This window comes from Perca fluviatilis, chromosome 3, assembly GCF_010015445.1.
Source record: "Perca fluviatilis chromosome 3, GENO_Pfluv_1.0, whole genome shotgun sequence".
Taxonomy (NCBI): Eukaryota; Metazoa; Chordata; class Actinopteri; order Perciformes; family Percidae; genus Perca; species Perca fluviatilis.
In genome coordinates this window covers 11122907-11138713 of record NC_053114.1, presented here as the reverse complement: position 1 = coordinate 11138713, position 15807 = coordinate 11122907, and the positions used below count along the sequence as shown (strand labels likewise).

Below are 15807 nucleotides of genomic sequence, written 5' to 3'. Positions count from 1 at the left end.
ACAAATCATATTCTCACAAGTGCTCAACTGAAAGGGACATTAAGACCTGAGGAGATGTAAACAATTTTCTAACCTATAACATTAAAAAATGAAGAAAGAAAAGTCTGAGTTTACGTGTTTGCAAAAAAATAACTTTAGGAGGGTGCTCGGTTTTTTTAACACCAAAATGTGTTAAATGGAAAGGGTTGGGGTCAGAAAGTGATTGATGTCTGATGGACTGCCCCTGTGCAAACACAAAAAAGTGTTTGGGGAAGAGGAACAGGTATGTAATGTTGGCTGGTTAGATTTCAGAAATAGTAGGAGATGGCAGCAACATTCAAATAACTTCTCAAGTCATTCCTTTATAAGTTATTAGGCTAATGATATCAATACATTCAGTTTGTCATACTTTGTCTACAATCTACTGTATGTACAAGTATACCTACAATATATCTCAACTGAAGTACTTCAATATATTTCTAATTAGAAAATGTGGTGCACAAATGTCATTACTTAAAATGCTTGCGGTTATTGAAAAAAATAAAATAAAGATAAATTCTCACATTCAACCAGATAATTCATCAAATCATTGATCAAAATACACTGTACAGTAATTATATGAAAATAAAAATATCATACGCTGGCTACAATAACAAATCCAATTCAATCCAGTTCAGTGATCCTCTGCTGCAGATGTTTCGTAATTAAATCAATGACCTTCAAACTGTTCCACACAGTTTATAACAGTTAACTACAACTGTTGAAGCAATAGACATACAGTATATAGTATACACTTACTGAATTAATTTCTATTGTACAATAGCTGCCCAAATCATGTTATCATTGGCAAAAGGCCTCCAACTGACATGGTCAAATCCCAATACATTCATTTTTTGGGTAAATCTGTTGCAGACTTACTTACCCAGAACACAAACAGAAAAGGACAGGAGTAAAAGTGTATTGCCCTGTGTATCGCCCTGGTACTCTCATGTTTTCATGGTGCAAATCGGAACAACGATGACCAGGATCACAGTGCAGGTAGCTGCTGCAATCAGCGCGCCAATCTTACACACTTTCGCCCTCCTGAACTCTGCCTCTTTCCTCTTGAGCAGTGAGTCAAAGCCTGGTGTGTAGATATCCTCCATCCAGTACTCCAGGTTATTCGGGTTTAGGGACTCCTGTGTCTGATAAAACAAACAGAGGCAATACGTAAGATGATACACAGGTCTGAGAAAAGTTGCATGTTTGATGTTTGATTTGATATGTACTCCCTGATTTGTTGATAGTGTTCTCATGACCATTACCTGGACTATGACCAAAGGAACCATGGTCAAAACACAGGCAACATTCTACTTTGGAACCAGGTGTTCAACCTCTGTATGTCTTCTTTGCATCCCTTATTACAGAGTTAAAAAACATTGCGCTAAATACATTTATTTAATTATCGGCACGTCATGATAGCTTGTTTAAACATTTCAACACTAATGTAGAGTTATTCTGAGATGGGTATCTGTGCATATATGTTTACATGTAAATATTAAAGAGTTGCAGCAGCTTGTGAAGATAGATTTATGAAGCTTCAAGTGATTTCCAACAGCTAGTGTCACATGGGAAGTTCTGGATTTGCACGATACTATTACCCTTAAGGCCGTTTTATGATTCTGCGTCGAATCGACGGCGTACCCCGCAGACCCCTCTGCGGACCCTACGATACTGACATGCACCTCTCGAAAAATGTAACTACATGTAGCAGCGACACACGTTGCTCGGCCGTGGCTTGGTAGCGTTGTATTTCCCCCGAGTCATTTCCTGGGTCTCCTTCTCCATAAACAACATGAAATCAAGGAGAGGGTTAACTGTTCCTGCTAAAGATTTCCCACCTTGGTCAGAAAACACAGGGAAAACACTTCGTTTCTCTCACTATGACTCTAGAGTCGGTACTCGCTCCGAAGCTAATCGCCGTCACTCTCTCACTTCTCCCTCGCTCTATCACCCACTCCCCACACACATACACACACACGCCGGCTCGACGCACACACCAGCACAGGCCTAAACATCAGGCCACTTACGTAGGCTACGGCGAAAGCTCTGCGTCGCATAACCATAAAACAAGCTTTATTACTACTATTAGCAATTACCATTTACTCCACATACATCCAGTGTTTCCCATACATAGGTTCTACTTGGGCGCCCTGCACAGGTAGATTAAAACTTGTCCAGGTACATCAAATCCGAATAACGTTTTTTTTTTCTCCAAAAATGTGTATTTTTTACAGTGCACAAAGACCAATGCCCTCCAGCCCCTTCCCCTCGTGAAGGTGCGTGCCGTCAACACTTCACTTCAGGCCTCGGATTGTTAGTAGTAGCATGCTGCTGGTGGTCTTGCCGTGGGATTAACTGTAGCCTACTGATAAACCATAGAAACACTGCGACACACCGCTGTGAAAGCTCCCCGAACTTCATTTATCAGAGTCTGGTTGTTGCCCCTCTCCGCGGCAGTCTCTTCCACTCCATATCTTTATGATGGACCTAAGTAATCAGGTATTTTATCTACTGAATCATAACATTTGACAAACCAACCAGATTTAATTGACAAAGCAAATCAAAGGCTACACTTCATCTGTATCTGTATCACCTTTTAGTCATATTTGTCGTATGTAAAGTTATTTCTTTCTAAATTATCTATTAAAGAAGAATTCTGGCCAATTTTTACGTTAATCTTGATCGGTATTTATAATATGCGAGTACTTTCGATTGAAAAAAACCCGACCGGAATCGGTCCTAGCAAACTGGAGAGCTCTACGAGCTTCCACTGAGCTAAAACAGCAGTTGTCGGGGCAGGTTTTAGAGTGCCTTTGTTCCTCTTAACAGACACAAAATGCAATTAAAATATCTGTGCAACATGAACAGGGCCCTTACGTGACAACAAGATGCGTCTTCAACTCAGACATTGTTTAAATTCACCTACCCTGTCTCTATCCTGCCGGTAGCTAGCTCGCACTGCTAGCTGCTAGCTGTTAGCTGCTAGCTTCTGTCCATGATAAGTGTGTTCAGGCAGGCTTATTCTGTGATAATCATCACGCAACAGTTCCGTGTGTATTTGTAGCTCATCCATTATGTGTGTGATCGATCTGGTCCCTGTTGTGCATTTCCCTGTTCATGTTCTGTTTCTTGTTTTATTTTGATAGTCTTTTCTCTGTCTTGTCATGTCTAGTTTTACTTCCTGTGTTTTCCCGCCTTTGTTGATTACCCTGTCTCTCCTAATGTGTTTCACCTGTTGTCTCACCTGTTCCTGGTTTACTCATCACCTCATGTATTTAGCCTCTGTGTTCCCTTTGTCAGATCATTTTGTGTTTGTTCCTGCCTGTGTTTTGCCCGTCAGCTTGTGCATGTTTTCGCCTGTTGCTGTTGCTTTTTATTTCTCCCTGCCTGACTTTGTGAGTTTTCCAGTCTCTGTACTGCCATTTTTTGTTGAATTAAATCCTGAAGTTCACACCATCTCCTGCCTGCCTGCCTCTCTCTGCATTTGGGTCCTCTATCTCCCGCTAACCACAACAGTTAATATTCATGAATGTTCTTGGTTTGAATCCTACACATCTAAGAAATAAAATTAAAAGACATTGAGTGATTTTTCTGTGTGGGACCAACTTTATTTTTCAGAATTAAAGTGATGGTTCGGAGTAATTCACTCTAGGCTGCTTTGCAGCTTGACCGCGAGCCAAACAACCCCCAATCAGCTGTCTCCCCCTTCTTATTACATTGGTCGAGTTAGCATTATCAGGTGGTTAGCTTACAGCAGGCGCTAATGGACCCACGTTTATATGTCGTAAATAAACCCATTAATAATGCCTGGATTGATACCAAATGGCTACACTAGTACAAATATGTTATGAAATTATAAAACGAGGCATTACAAAGTTTGTAACTACACCAGAAGTATATTTATATAACACTTGCCTGATATACTCCTCACGGCTGCTATAGCGCGAGATCCCGCGAGATCACGCACAGAGCACATATATTGCCGGAAGAGACGAATGGTAAAGAAGAATCAAGAAGCGAGTGAACAGCAGAAGCAGCTACTGCAGCGTGAGGCCATAGGACAAGATGCCACGCAGTTGTATATATCCTGGCTGCGGTTTAAAAGCTAAAAAGTTCAATCCAGAGACGTTCCATGATCTGCCGTTTCGATACAAAGACCCGGAGCTTCTACAACAGTGGCTTGTCGTTCTCAAAATGGACATCACAATGCCACTCGAGACGCTAAAAAAGAAGCGCTACCGTGTGTGTAGCAGACATTTCGATGATGACGACTTTTATCATCCTAGTAAAGTCAAGGAGTCCAAAAAGTCGACTAGAGTACTTCTGAAAAGGAAAGCTATTCAACGAGTGGGACCATCGGCAGCGGACATAGATGAGGTAAGTTAGTATTTTGCTGATAACGTGTTTGTGTAGAGGTAGATTGGGGGAGGGGGCATAATGAAATACCTGGTGTTTGTATGCAGTCACAAGTAACATAAAATGTCGAACGTTTTTGCATTACCATTTTCAAAATGTCCTCACAACTGTAGATTTTTCTCTTTTTTTGAGTCATTGGAAAAATCGAGCAAGCTTATTTTGTTGTTCAGGAAAGTAGAACAACCCTGATCTATTGTGTAAGCTCAGATGGTTGGGGGGTGGGGGTGAATGTGTGTGTTGGACATAAAGATATATTATGTTGGCATAGCACAATAACTGTGTCCTGTCATACCACGTCAATTTTTTTAAATAATTTTTATTTGTAATACATTGCTGTGTTGAATGTCTTTCACATTTTAGGCTGGAGAGCAACAGTCTGGCCAGGTGGTAATTGACAAATCAGACATGATTGGACTGCCTCAATCTACCCCCACAAAGAGCCAGGACACCAGTGTGAGACAGTCCACATCTAAGAGCCTGTCCTTTGGCCTACCATTATCCCTGTTGAGTCCGGAACCAGCTGTAGTTAGACCACGTACCCAGCGTTCTCTGTCTGGCACATACATGGCCCGCCCTCCAACATGGAATCTTTCTGAGGTAATACAGGCTATCAAAGTAATACACTACACCAGCTTTGCATTGCAGGTTTTGTCACTGTAATTGATCACTGAATTTACTGTATGCTGAATTTGTTTTTCATCGCAAGGAATTGGGGGCTACATCAGCATCATGCCCTCCCCCTCATGCTGGTCCTGTAATCATTTCACAAGTGAGTGCATAATGTGCTTCTCTCCTGCCTAAATATAAACTTTGTTTACGTTGTTCTAAGTCTGAAGTGGAACCTTACTTTTTTGTCATAACTCAACAATCTTTATCCCTGTCGTTCCATAGGAAGAAAAAGAGGATTCTCTTCAAGAAATGAGTACTAGTTTTGGAGAATGTCGATTAGACGACCCTAAGGACGACAGCTACAAGCCACCAAGTGACCCCTCCCCATCAGACTCAGGCTCGGCCTCTACATCCAGCCATGGCTCAATAAATGGATGGTCAGAGAGAAAGTGGATAGTGGATGAATCGAGCATAATGCAAATGTTTCAAACATGCTGCCTTTGTGGAATCTCCATGGCAGAGAGCAAATGGACCAAACACGGTAGCCAATTAAAAATACGCTGGACCTGCCTACAAGGACACAATGGTTTATGGCAATCATGCCCAGACCAGAGGAAGATGGGCAGACATAATTTACTCACCTCTGCCGCCATATTATTCACCGGAGCCACGTATACAGATATAAGAGACTGTATAAACCTCCAAATCCCTGGCAAAACTCAGTTCTACTCTGTACAGTCAAAGTATCTCATCCCAGTCATCAACCATGCGTACAAAAATCAGCAGGACCAGGTAATTGAACGCCTGAAACAACTCGCTGACACAGAAGAAAAAATTGCCTTGGCTGGAGATGCGCGGTGTGACAGCCCTGGTAAGCATTTAGAGTAATGTGAGTAAACTTTAGAAAAACATTTATATTAATTTGCATTCATCTGTATTAATGTCAATACGTCAATGTCAATAGGTTTCAGTGCAAAGTATTCGACTTACTCCTTCATGGATGATGCCACAAAGGAGATTGTCCACTTTGAATTAGTTCAGGTAAACCAGCATGCATCAATCATTTCCAAAATAATCCACAAAAAGGTGTGGGTATTTGATTGCTTCACAGGTTTTATGGTCGGTTAACTATGAAAATTTTATTCCATAGGTTACGGAGGCTTCCATTTCAGTAGCCATGGAGGCGATGGGATTCAAAAGAGGCCTCGATCACCTCCTGACCATGGGTGTGGATGTCGGTGTCATTACTACTGATAGAGCACCATCGATACGTAAAATTATGAGGGAGACCTACAGTGGCATTCGGCACGAGTTTGATTCATGGCACGTCAACAAGAGTAAGTGTTATGCCTACCTGAAGAACTAACAATATCACACCATGTTTTCTAAGTTGTGTGCATTTGGTAAAATGCTGATCGTAATAAATCCATCTTGTTTTTTCATTTAGGTGTCAAGAAGAAGCTAGTCAATGCAGCAAACAAGAGGGAAAATAAAGACCTAATGACCTGGCTGAAGTCTATAAGTAATCGCTTATACTGGTCTTGTAGCTCCAGTCACGGAGATGGTGAGGTAAGAACAACTCTCTGTTATCATTTGGCAGGGGTGCTATAGGACCAAATATTACACAAAAACATTCAGAAAAAATTGTCAACGATTATCTCCTATATCCCCTCCAGGAGTGTGTGCGTCGGTGGAAATCCCTGCTCCAACACATTGTTGGCATACACAGATGGGAGGAAGACGGCATACAACAAACGTGCCATCATGCCCCTCTGACAGCCAACGAACAACAGAGGAAAAGGTGGATGACCGTGGATTCCGCGTACCGGGCTTTAAAAGTATAGTCCTGGAAAACAACATACGACGAGACGTGGGCAGATGGCACTGTTCAAACACACAGGTATGTCTACAAAATTTGTTTCCCCTATTTTATTTTAGATCTATGACAAAAGTTATTTTGCAACACAAGCATTGCTGCACTTTCACTCTAAGACATTCAGGTACACAATGTAAAGAGGCTCCTGTAAATATCATTTTAAAAGTACGTTATCATGTTTATGGCTAATATTTGTATGGGGTTGCATTGCACCTACACAGGGTCCCTGGAAGTTTTTCATTCGTCTATGCTGAAGTATACTCAGAAAAGGCTTCACTTTTCATACGACGCAATGCTGGCCAGAACACAACTTGCGGTCATGGACCACAACGCCAATGTTGGCAAGGAGCAGGCCAAAACAAAAGAAGGTAAATGCCTACATCTTCTACTAAAATCACTGCTATCCTAAAATGATCTGAATAAGACCTGAAAGTGAAATTGAGTAAATTTTGGAATGTCAGCTACAGAACAAAAATAGATAAATCTGTTGTGCTTTGTGCAAATACCCTACAATGTACACCTACACTGTTATTACCTAATTTGTTATTACATTTTGTTTTATAGGACAACCCCAATTTGCATTTGCCTACTCAAAGGCCAGTCATCAGTGGATTGCTAGGCCCGTGTATGAGAGAGGTGCGCAACTATTCCACCAAGCCCTCATGGACCACACTCTGAAGATGAGGGATGAGATTAATCTTGAAGATTGGCCCCGTCCTCCGCCTCGCCGGAAAAGGCTTCTAAAGAACATTGCCCCTGTGCCTAGGCCTGACAAGTCAGAGCTGTTGAAACAATCCACATCTCGGTTCAAGTCACAGTGAAATTTTGTTATTTGTTGTGTACTCAATCCAATGTTTTGATTTATTATTCCCATGTTTTTTGTAGTTCTGTATATAATTCTGTCAATAAACAAGTCTTTATACATCTTACCAACTACTTTTTATTTATAAAATGTATACCAAATTGACATTGACATCCTTCTAGGGTAAAAATTTACATTATTTACATAACATTATTTGCAAAATCAGATAATTCTCAATAATTCCTCTGCTTCCTGAAAACCTCTGTAATCGCCGGTGGGGGACGGGTACTTGGTCCTAATTGTGGTCACCACACAACTAGGCATGACTCTCCTCTCCTTGCGCCCCAGACGCTCACCTTGTAATCCCCACTCCAAGACGATCCGATATGCCACCAATCTACACTGTCTAGGAGTAGAAATAAGAAAGCAAGAGCAATAAAGGGGCAGTCATATAATGTAATTTGAGATTCACAAAAATTGATTAGAGCACTGACGAAAATAAGTATTTGTGTACTTACTTTGCAGATAATTGTCCGTCGGGTCCCTCTGGAACAGGTCTTCTCTTCCAGTTGATTTTGGGTACGTTAAAAAATGTCCGTACAACAGCTGGGTTTATTAGTGCCGGAAAGTCATCCATTGCTGTGACACAGCATGCCTCTGAGTTTTCGAGGCATTGGCGAAACACGTCCGACTCCCGACAACACAAACACTCTTCCTCTGTAGCCATGGGCTGACATTGTCCACAGCTACACCACCAGTCGCCTGCACATCTGTTTGGTGTGTCTGGGATCTCCGTGATCTCCGCAGCCTCTTCTGCAGCTCTCCGATTCTCCTCCATTATTTGTAGCTCCTCGTCTGTGTATTCAGGCTCAAATAGGTACGGTCGACCTTCGAAATTGAGCCACTCATTGTCGCGTTCGATGCTCACCTCTGACTCTGCCATTTTCTTGATCTATTCTGCTGTTCTCTCGCTTCCTGCTTGGTAGTCTCTTCTGGCAATATATGTTGTGATGTCGCGGGATCTCGCGCTATAGCAGCCGTGAGGAGTATCTATCAGGCAAGTGTTATATAAATATACTTCTGGTGTAGTTACAAACTTTGTAATGCCTCGTTTTATAATTTCATAACATATTTGTACTAGTGTAGCCATTTGGTATCAATCCAGGCATTATTAATGGGTTTATTTACGACATATAAACGTGGGTCCATTAGCGCCTGCTGTAAGCTAACCACCTGATAACGCTAACTCGACCAACGTAATAAGAAGGGGGAGACAGCTGATTGGGGGTTGTTTGGCTCGCGGTCAAGCTGCAAAGCAGCCTAGAGTGAATTACTCCGAACCATCACTTTAAAGCATTCTTTTGGAAAATGCACCCACTGAACTTGTGAAAAACTTTGTGAAAAGGTATTTTTCATTGCATGGCACTAAACGAATTATTTGGAACTGCTGCCACAGGCTTGAACTAAAGTTATGGTAACACTTTATGGTAAGGGTATTTCATAATGGAATTATGAATTCATGCATGAATTAATTCATGATTTGTTCATGGGATATTAAGGAATGCAGTAATACATCATTAATTACATAATGCATAATACATAATACATACATCAATTAATTCATGCATAAATTCATGATAATTCATGTACCCTTACCGTAAAGTGTTACCAGTGTTATTCTTACCAACAACACACACACACACACACACACACACACACAAATGTAATCTCATTTGATAGAACAGATAGCGTCCCTATTGGAAACATTCATTCCGTATATTTGTTAGAATTTGCTCAAGAAGCAAGTTGTGCACAGGTGTCAGCATTGTCAGCAAAATTGGCCCGTGTGACGAGTAGCACCTTTAAGGTGGGAATGGTCATGCGGTTCCTCTCGGCAGTCCATGTGTTGTTCATGAGCGAAAATATCCACTCAATGGGAGCATTTGTGCCCGGTAGACACATGGCGAACTGACAAAGGAGACCTACAGTTTTTTAATCTCCCTGCTTTTGAAATGCACGAACATTTCCACACAGCGCTCGTACACTGACTTGCCGTCGGCATTCCACTGAGCATGCATTGGTTTAATTTTGATGACACATACTGCAGGGACGATTCAACCTCATCCCATTCAGGGACTCTCAGGAGAGAATCCATCTCCTTAAACGATTCTCCCCATTCCCGTATGTATGAAGAACAACAGTTTTAAAAGGTGCAGACAGTTTTGAGAAAATCCTCTGCCTTCCGTGGATCATGAAGGGCGCTCAGAAGATTCTTCACCTTTACAAGCAATTTACAAACAATTGTATAATACAGCTTCAAGTTTATTGCCATGCAAAACAATGTAATAAATTTGAGTTGCCACATACATCATCTTAAGGCTTTTGCGGTCCATGTACTTTTGCGTTCAGTCATTATTCTATTTTGGAAGGAAATTTGAAAATGAAAAAAAAAAAACTGGTAGGTGACTTTTTGAAGTTATATAGTCACTTGCTAGATGAAAATGATGTAGTATGTTTGCATTCAGTTGGTCTCATGTCTCCCTTTTTTACAGAAATAACCCTGTTTCCCCATTCAAAAAAGAAAAAAACATTACTTTATTGTTAGTCTAGCCCTAAGCGATTGCCCACTTGTGTGAATGACGCTATTTTCCACGTCTTTTTTATTCCAACTGTGTTTTTTTTTTTTTTTGGAGGAAAAACAAGCACATATCATGAATTACTTAGTCCTACACCTGGCTTGACATTGTCGCTCCTACTCATCCTGGATTGGTGTTAAGGAAACGTGTTGCGCTGATGACCAGTCAATGCAAGGTCAAGCCTCGCTTATTATTCTTAATTCTGCCATTGTTAAATACCCCTCAGATTTTTTAGGTAGTCTATTGGCCAAATAACACTTATTTATTTATTATCGTCGAGAAATTTGATGATCACGGTAAGAAGCTTATCCTGAGAGCTGAAATAGGACTGTAAGGCTGGGTACAACTTCAGCACCCTCTCAACAGCCGGGCCTAGTGACAGCCATTGTGGAGTTCCACAAAGTCGCAGAACTCTTTCAGCTGCTCAGTGCGGACAGTTAAGAGGTGTAAATGTCCGAACACTTTCACAATGAAGCTCTCAATGTCACAGGGAAGGGTATCTGCGGCAGTTTGGAGAGCGTTGTGAGCGATGTGTGCAGCGCAGCCTACTCCCACCAGGTCATTGGCAGTGGCCTGATTCAACTTGTAGAAGACGTTATTCACCCCTACCCTTGCTTTTTCACCAAAGTTGGTGTTGGTGTTGTCAGCACAAAACCTAACTACTTTGTCCATCAAATTAAATGATCGGAGGCTGCGACTGACTTCTCCAACTAAAATATCAGACGTCTCACCTGGAATGGATGTGAAATCCAGGATTTTCACCTGTACCCCCTCTGTATCCTTGAAGTAATTTTTATTATTTTTATTATAGTTATTATTATTATTATTATTAGGGGTCCAAGCCCGAGGGGGCATGGGAACCGCGTGTTGCAAGGCAACGCAGTTCACATCTCCAGTGGAGCGTGGAACCCTATTGTTTTTCTAAGGATTATTAGGGGTCCAAGCCCGAGGGGGCATGGGAACCCCGCGTATTGCAAGGCAAAGCGGTTCACATCTCCAGCGGAGCTGTGGAACCCTATTGTTTTTCTACTGATTAGGGGTCCAAGCCCGAGGGGGCATGCGAACCGCGTGTTGCAAGGCAACCCCGCAAGGACCCCAGGGGCAAAAATTGACCCATTTCCACCACTAGGTGGTGCTATAATGTATTTTTGTCTTTAACTCCCACATTACACATTGCACATTAGAAATTCTTACATCCACGTCTTCCTTGAATAAAGCTGAATCACATGATATAGGCCACGGACATTTCTGCTTAAAAGTTTTTCCGCAATATCGCGCAATGCGCAAAACCAACTTTTTCGAACTTGTCCTAGGCCGTGCGACCGATCTGCACGAAACCTTGTACAAAAATCTCCAGATAGCCCTGACCAAAAGTTGTACAAAGAATTTTGTTATGTTAAAGTATGCGCATTTGGCGACCAAACAAATCTTTCCTAGCTATCTCCCACACACATATCATATCAAATCTCGGCCAAATTAAATGTTATCAGCAAAAAACTTAAGATCCTTATTCATCAGCCCACTACGATGCTCTGTACCAAATTTGCCCTTTAGGGAATCAATGCATTTAAATGGGAAATTTGCAATTGCAATATCTCTGCCACAGTAAAAGCAATCCACACGAAACTTGTGATGCTCGTTCGGCATGCTGCTCTGAGGCTCTGTACCAAATTTGGCAAACATCGGCCATTAGGGGGCGCTATAGTCAACATATACCAGTTTGGGCCTTCTAAACCCTTCTGAGGTTGAGCATGTTGTATACAACGCCAAACGGCACTTCTGATTCATAACTTTATAACTTAATAATCATAGATAGTCAAAACTTAGGGTCTTTTGGAGCTAATAGCTAACAGTTGCCCCTTTCTGCTGATGTTTTTTTTGTCTTCCTAGTCCTTACAGAAGGTTTTGCATCCATCCTAGAAGTCCAAAGTCTTTGTGAAATTAATCCATACTGTTACAACCAAGATTGATACACTGTGTGTAAGAAATGTTAATAGTTTGTCCTTTATGAGTTACATTGTTCAATATGTTTATTTTTGCACTGGATGACTCTAAATATATAGAACTGTAGATGTGTTGCTCATTCGGCATGCCGCTCTGAGGATTTCTACCAAATCTGGCAAAGATCGGCCATTAATGGGCGCTATAATCAACGAATAAGAGTTTTGCCCTGTTAATCAATTTTAATGGGATATTTGCAATGGGAATGTATCACAGACCTTGCAGCTCACACTTCTCAATATTTACTGATGTTTATCTCCTAGCGTTACGTTTTGGTTTTCGCTTTTGCGTACTCCCCTGGTGTTCTACAATAAACAAACTTCTTAACCCACCTGAAAAAGTTTCTACAACCTTCACAGTGGACAAATGTAACTCTTTTCTCCCACTTTTTCAATCCAAAATCAACACCATTCATATGTGCGGATACCGTGCAATTAAACATTGCAGTTGGTGCTAAGTGGAGAGTCTGTCATAGTGTGATTGGTTATGTCGGTGGCATTGATTCTTAATTTCCCACGAAGCTGATCACGGTTAAGTGTCAGTTAAACTTCTCATCTCCAATCCTATCTGTATTTGTGAGAATTGAGTTGAAAAGCGTTGAAAGCCTACTTTACGGCTTTATTATCGAGTTCATAGGTGTGTGTGTTCGTGTCGGCCGCTGTCCATTTTCTAAGGTTTTGAAATGCAAACAACTTTTGACTACTTTTTAAAAAATTTTAAAGGGCATGCGCCTGTGAGCACCCACGGAGGAAAACATCCAGCCAGGCCAGACACTCTCTGGCCAGGCGTGGTGTTGCTGCTATTCATATGCTAATTAGAGCCATTCACTATTCATCTATTTATTCTGACCAGTTGTACATTGGCACAGTGCCACCTACTGTACTGGAGGTAAAGTTACTACTCTCATTTTTCCCATTCTTCCCTGCTCATGTATACGAGGAGAACTGGCATAACCTGGTTATTCACTTAACTGGGGTAAGACCATACCCCGGTTACGGCTGTGAATGTAAACGCATTGCATGTTTCCAAAGTTAAGCCGTTTCTGGAGAGTCCAATGGTCCCGGCTCCACCCCCTCCACCTCCTCATTTTATCAACGAAGGTCTTACCTACTCCAATCTCTCATGGAAGCCTGACCCAGGTAGTGCGCAGTGCAGGGCAGCATCAATTAGCTAGCCAGTGGGAGCACTACTACCATTGTTAGATCGCAATTACTGCTCAGCCAGCACCAAGTCTGCTTGTCACATCAGAGGTGAGAGCTGTGTGCAGCCTTTCCTGGCCCAGATTCTAAATGTCAATCAAATTTTGGTGAGGTCCGTGTGGAGGCAATCCCAGCCTAAACAGAATTTTTGAGTACAGCTGTCTCTGAGCTTTTTTAACTAAGGTGGACATGTGAGATGACCATGTCAGGTTCTATGTGATGCTCCGTTAATGTATACATGGGTGTGTGTCTTAATTGTATATATTTGTAAGCCTTGAATGTGTATAACCTCTGTAAGGAAGGAGAGGTCAGACGGTGTGCCGAAACCGGGCCACCCAAGCCATAATGAACGCCCGGGCCACCTCAGCTGCTGTAGTGGAGGACAGGGGAACCACTTCTGAGGTGTGTAGCGTCATCTTCCATGAGCAGTGCCGTGGGGGCCAACCTGTAGGCTTGCACCTCAGAGTCCTCAGGCTGATCCTCAGCCATGGCTGCGCAGTCGAGGCCCAAGTGGACGGACCCAGTGACGGCCCTGGAGAGGCAGTCGGCGACGAAATTGTCTTTGCCGGCCACGTGCTGAATGTCAGTGGTGTACTCGGAGATGGCAGACAGCTGACTGTCGACCAGACCATGGCTCCGAAGACTTGGCCATGGCGAAAGTCAGCTGCTTGTGGTCAACGAAAGCCATGAACCGCCGGCCCTCCAACAGGAAACGTAAATGACGGGTGGCGAGGAAACGACCCAGGAGCTCCCTGTCGAAGGCACTGTATTTCCTCTCGTTGTCACGGAGCTTACTGCTGAAAAAGGCCAGCGGCTGCCAGGCTCTGCCCACCCGCTGTTCACACACAGCCCCCACGGCGTAATCAGAGCCGTTTGTAGTAAGTTTTTCTTGTGCTTCCTTCTCGGCTTGTCTCATGTATCGCTTACCTGCTCCACGCGGCTAGTATATGCCCGTCAAGCTCTCCTAGACATCCGTGCCTCTGTGGTGGATTCATTCACAAATGATGGATTGTCTGTTGGGGATCCATTCATGAACTTTTATACCGTAGATGTGGACTGCCTCCGCCACAAACCGTGCGAACGTCCCCGAGCGATCGCTCTGCACGATGTCTGCCGGTGGCCACTAAACACCCCGCGGAGAAAGCGAAGGAGGAAACGAGGAACCCGCGGAGGTTACATCACGAAACTGAAGGCTTATTTACAAGCTGGCGCTTCGTTTCGGCGATGCTCTGCTGCCTGGCTTCCGCATGATGCGGTTCACCGCTGTCTTCGTCCTGTTTTTCCCCGGCACCCGAGTCACACCACCCGGGCTGATTTCCGCATTGTTGGACCCTGCTCCCGGCGCAACGGAGTCAATCACGGAAATCTGCGCTCATTCAGAAAAGCGCCTGCATCTTTCGTGACTACTCGCCAACCCAAGATGGCACTAATAAACGCCCGTTCTGTGGTGAATAAGACCTTTATATTAAATGACTTCTATTCATCACATAATTTGGATTTCATGTTCATCACAGAATCCTGGATAAAGGTCGGTGACTTAACTCCCTTCTCAGATCTGGTCCCAGCAAATTGTACATTTTTTAACTCACCTCGTCAGAGGGGACGAGGGGGTGGGATTATAACTATTTTAAATAACTCTTTCTCCTCACGCTGCCGGCTGATCCCTGAAACGGCCTTCCCCAGTTTTGAATCCCAGCTGCTTCACCTAGACTGGAATGGCCCTGTCTGTCTAAGGGTGGTATGCCGCCCCCCACACTCCACAAAGGATTTTATACAGCAATTTACCGAGTTCATTGGCAATATCGCCACAAATTATGATCGCTTCCCATTGGTGGGCGATTTTAATATTCATGTCTGCTGCCATTCAAATTCCTTGTCGCAGGAATTTCTAGATCTAATGGATGCTTTTAATATATTGCAGTGGGTCAGAAACTCTACCCACACTCAGGGCCACACATTGGACCTTGTGCTATCCTATGGGATCGATGTCACTGATATTGTACTCTCTGATTTTCTGCTCTCTGACCACAAGCCCATTCTATTTTCACTGCCTCTTCCGGAGCTCTCTCAACCCATTTTCACACCTGTTATGTCGCGGTGCTACTCTCCTCAGTTCAGCACAAACTTTGACTTGTGCTTTACTGAACTATGCTCACATTTACACTTGGATCAACCATTATCTGACCTGGATGCAGATCAACATCTTAGCCTCCTTAACTCTGCCTGGATTAAGGTAGCTAATGTGAC

General features: G+C 42.9%; 2 protein-coding genes across 4 annotated transcripts in view; both read right to left on the bottom strand.

The window, feature by feature from the left end:
- Window positions 1-315: 315 nt before the first annotated feature.
- The window catches only part of minar1 (membrane integral NOTCH2 associated receptor 1), a 203766-nt gene continuing 188274 nt past the window's right edge, over window positions 316-15807 (bottom strand). For 2 of the 3 annotated variants that reach the window (XM_039794949.1, XM_039794950.1), the window contains one exon: window positions 316-1163. In XM_039794949.1, coding sequence (XP_039650883.1) covers window positions 966-1163 — 198 coding nt within the window. In that variant the 3' untranslated portion in view covers window positions 316-965. The remainder of the gene's footprint in view (window positions 1164-15807) is intronic. The other variant, XM_039794951.1, reaches the window with a different exon arrangement.
- Window positions 7242-8793, bottom strand: LOC120555826. The gene is made up of 2 exons (XM_039794955.1): window positions 8243-8793; window positions 7242-8130 (listed from the first exon to the last, which is right to left on the bottom strand). The coding sequence occupies exons 1-2, from the start codon at window positions 8665-8667 to the stop codon at window positions 7947-7949; spliced, it is 609 nt and encodes a 202-aa protein (XP_039650889.1). The 5' UTR covers window positions 8668-8793; the 3' UTR covers window positions 7242-7946.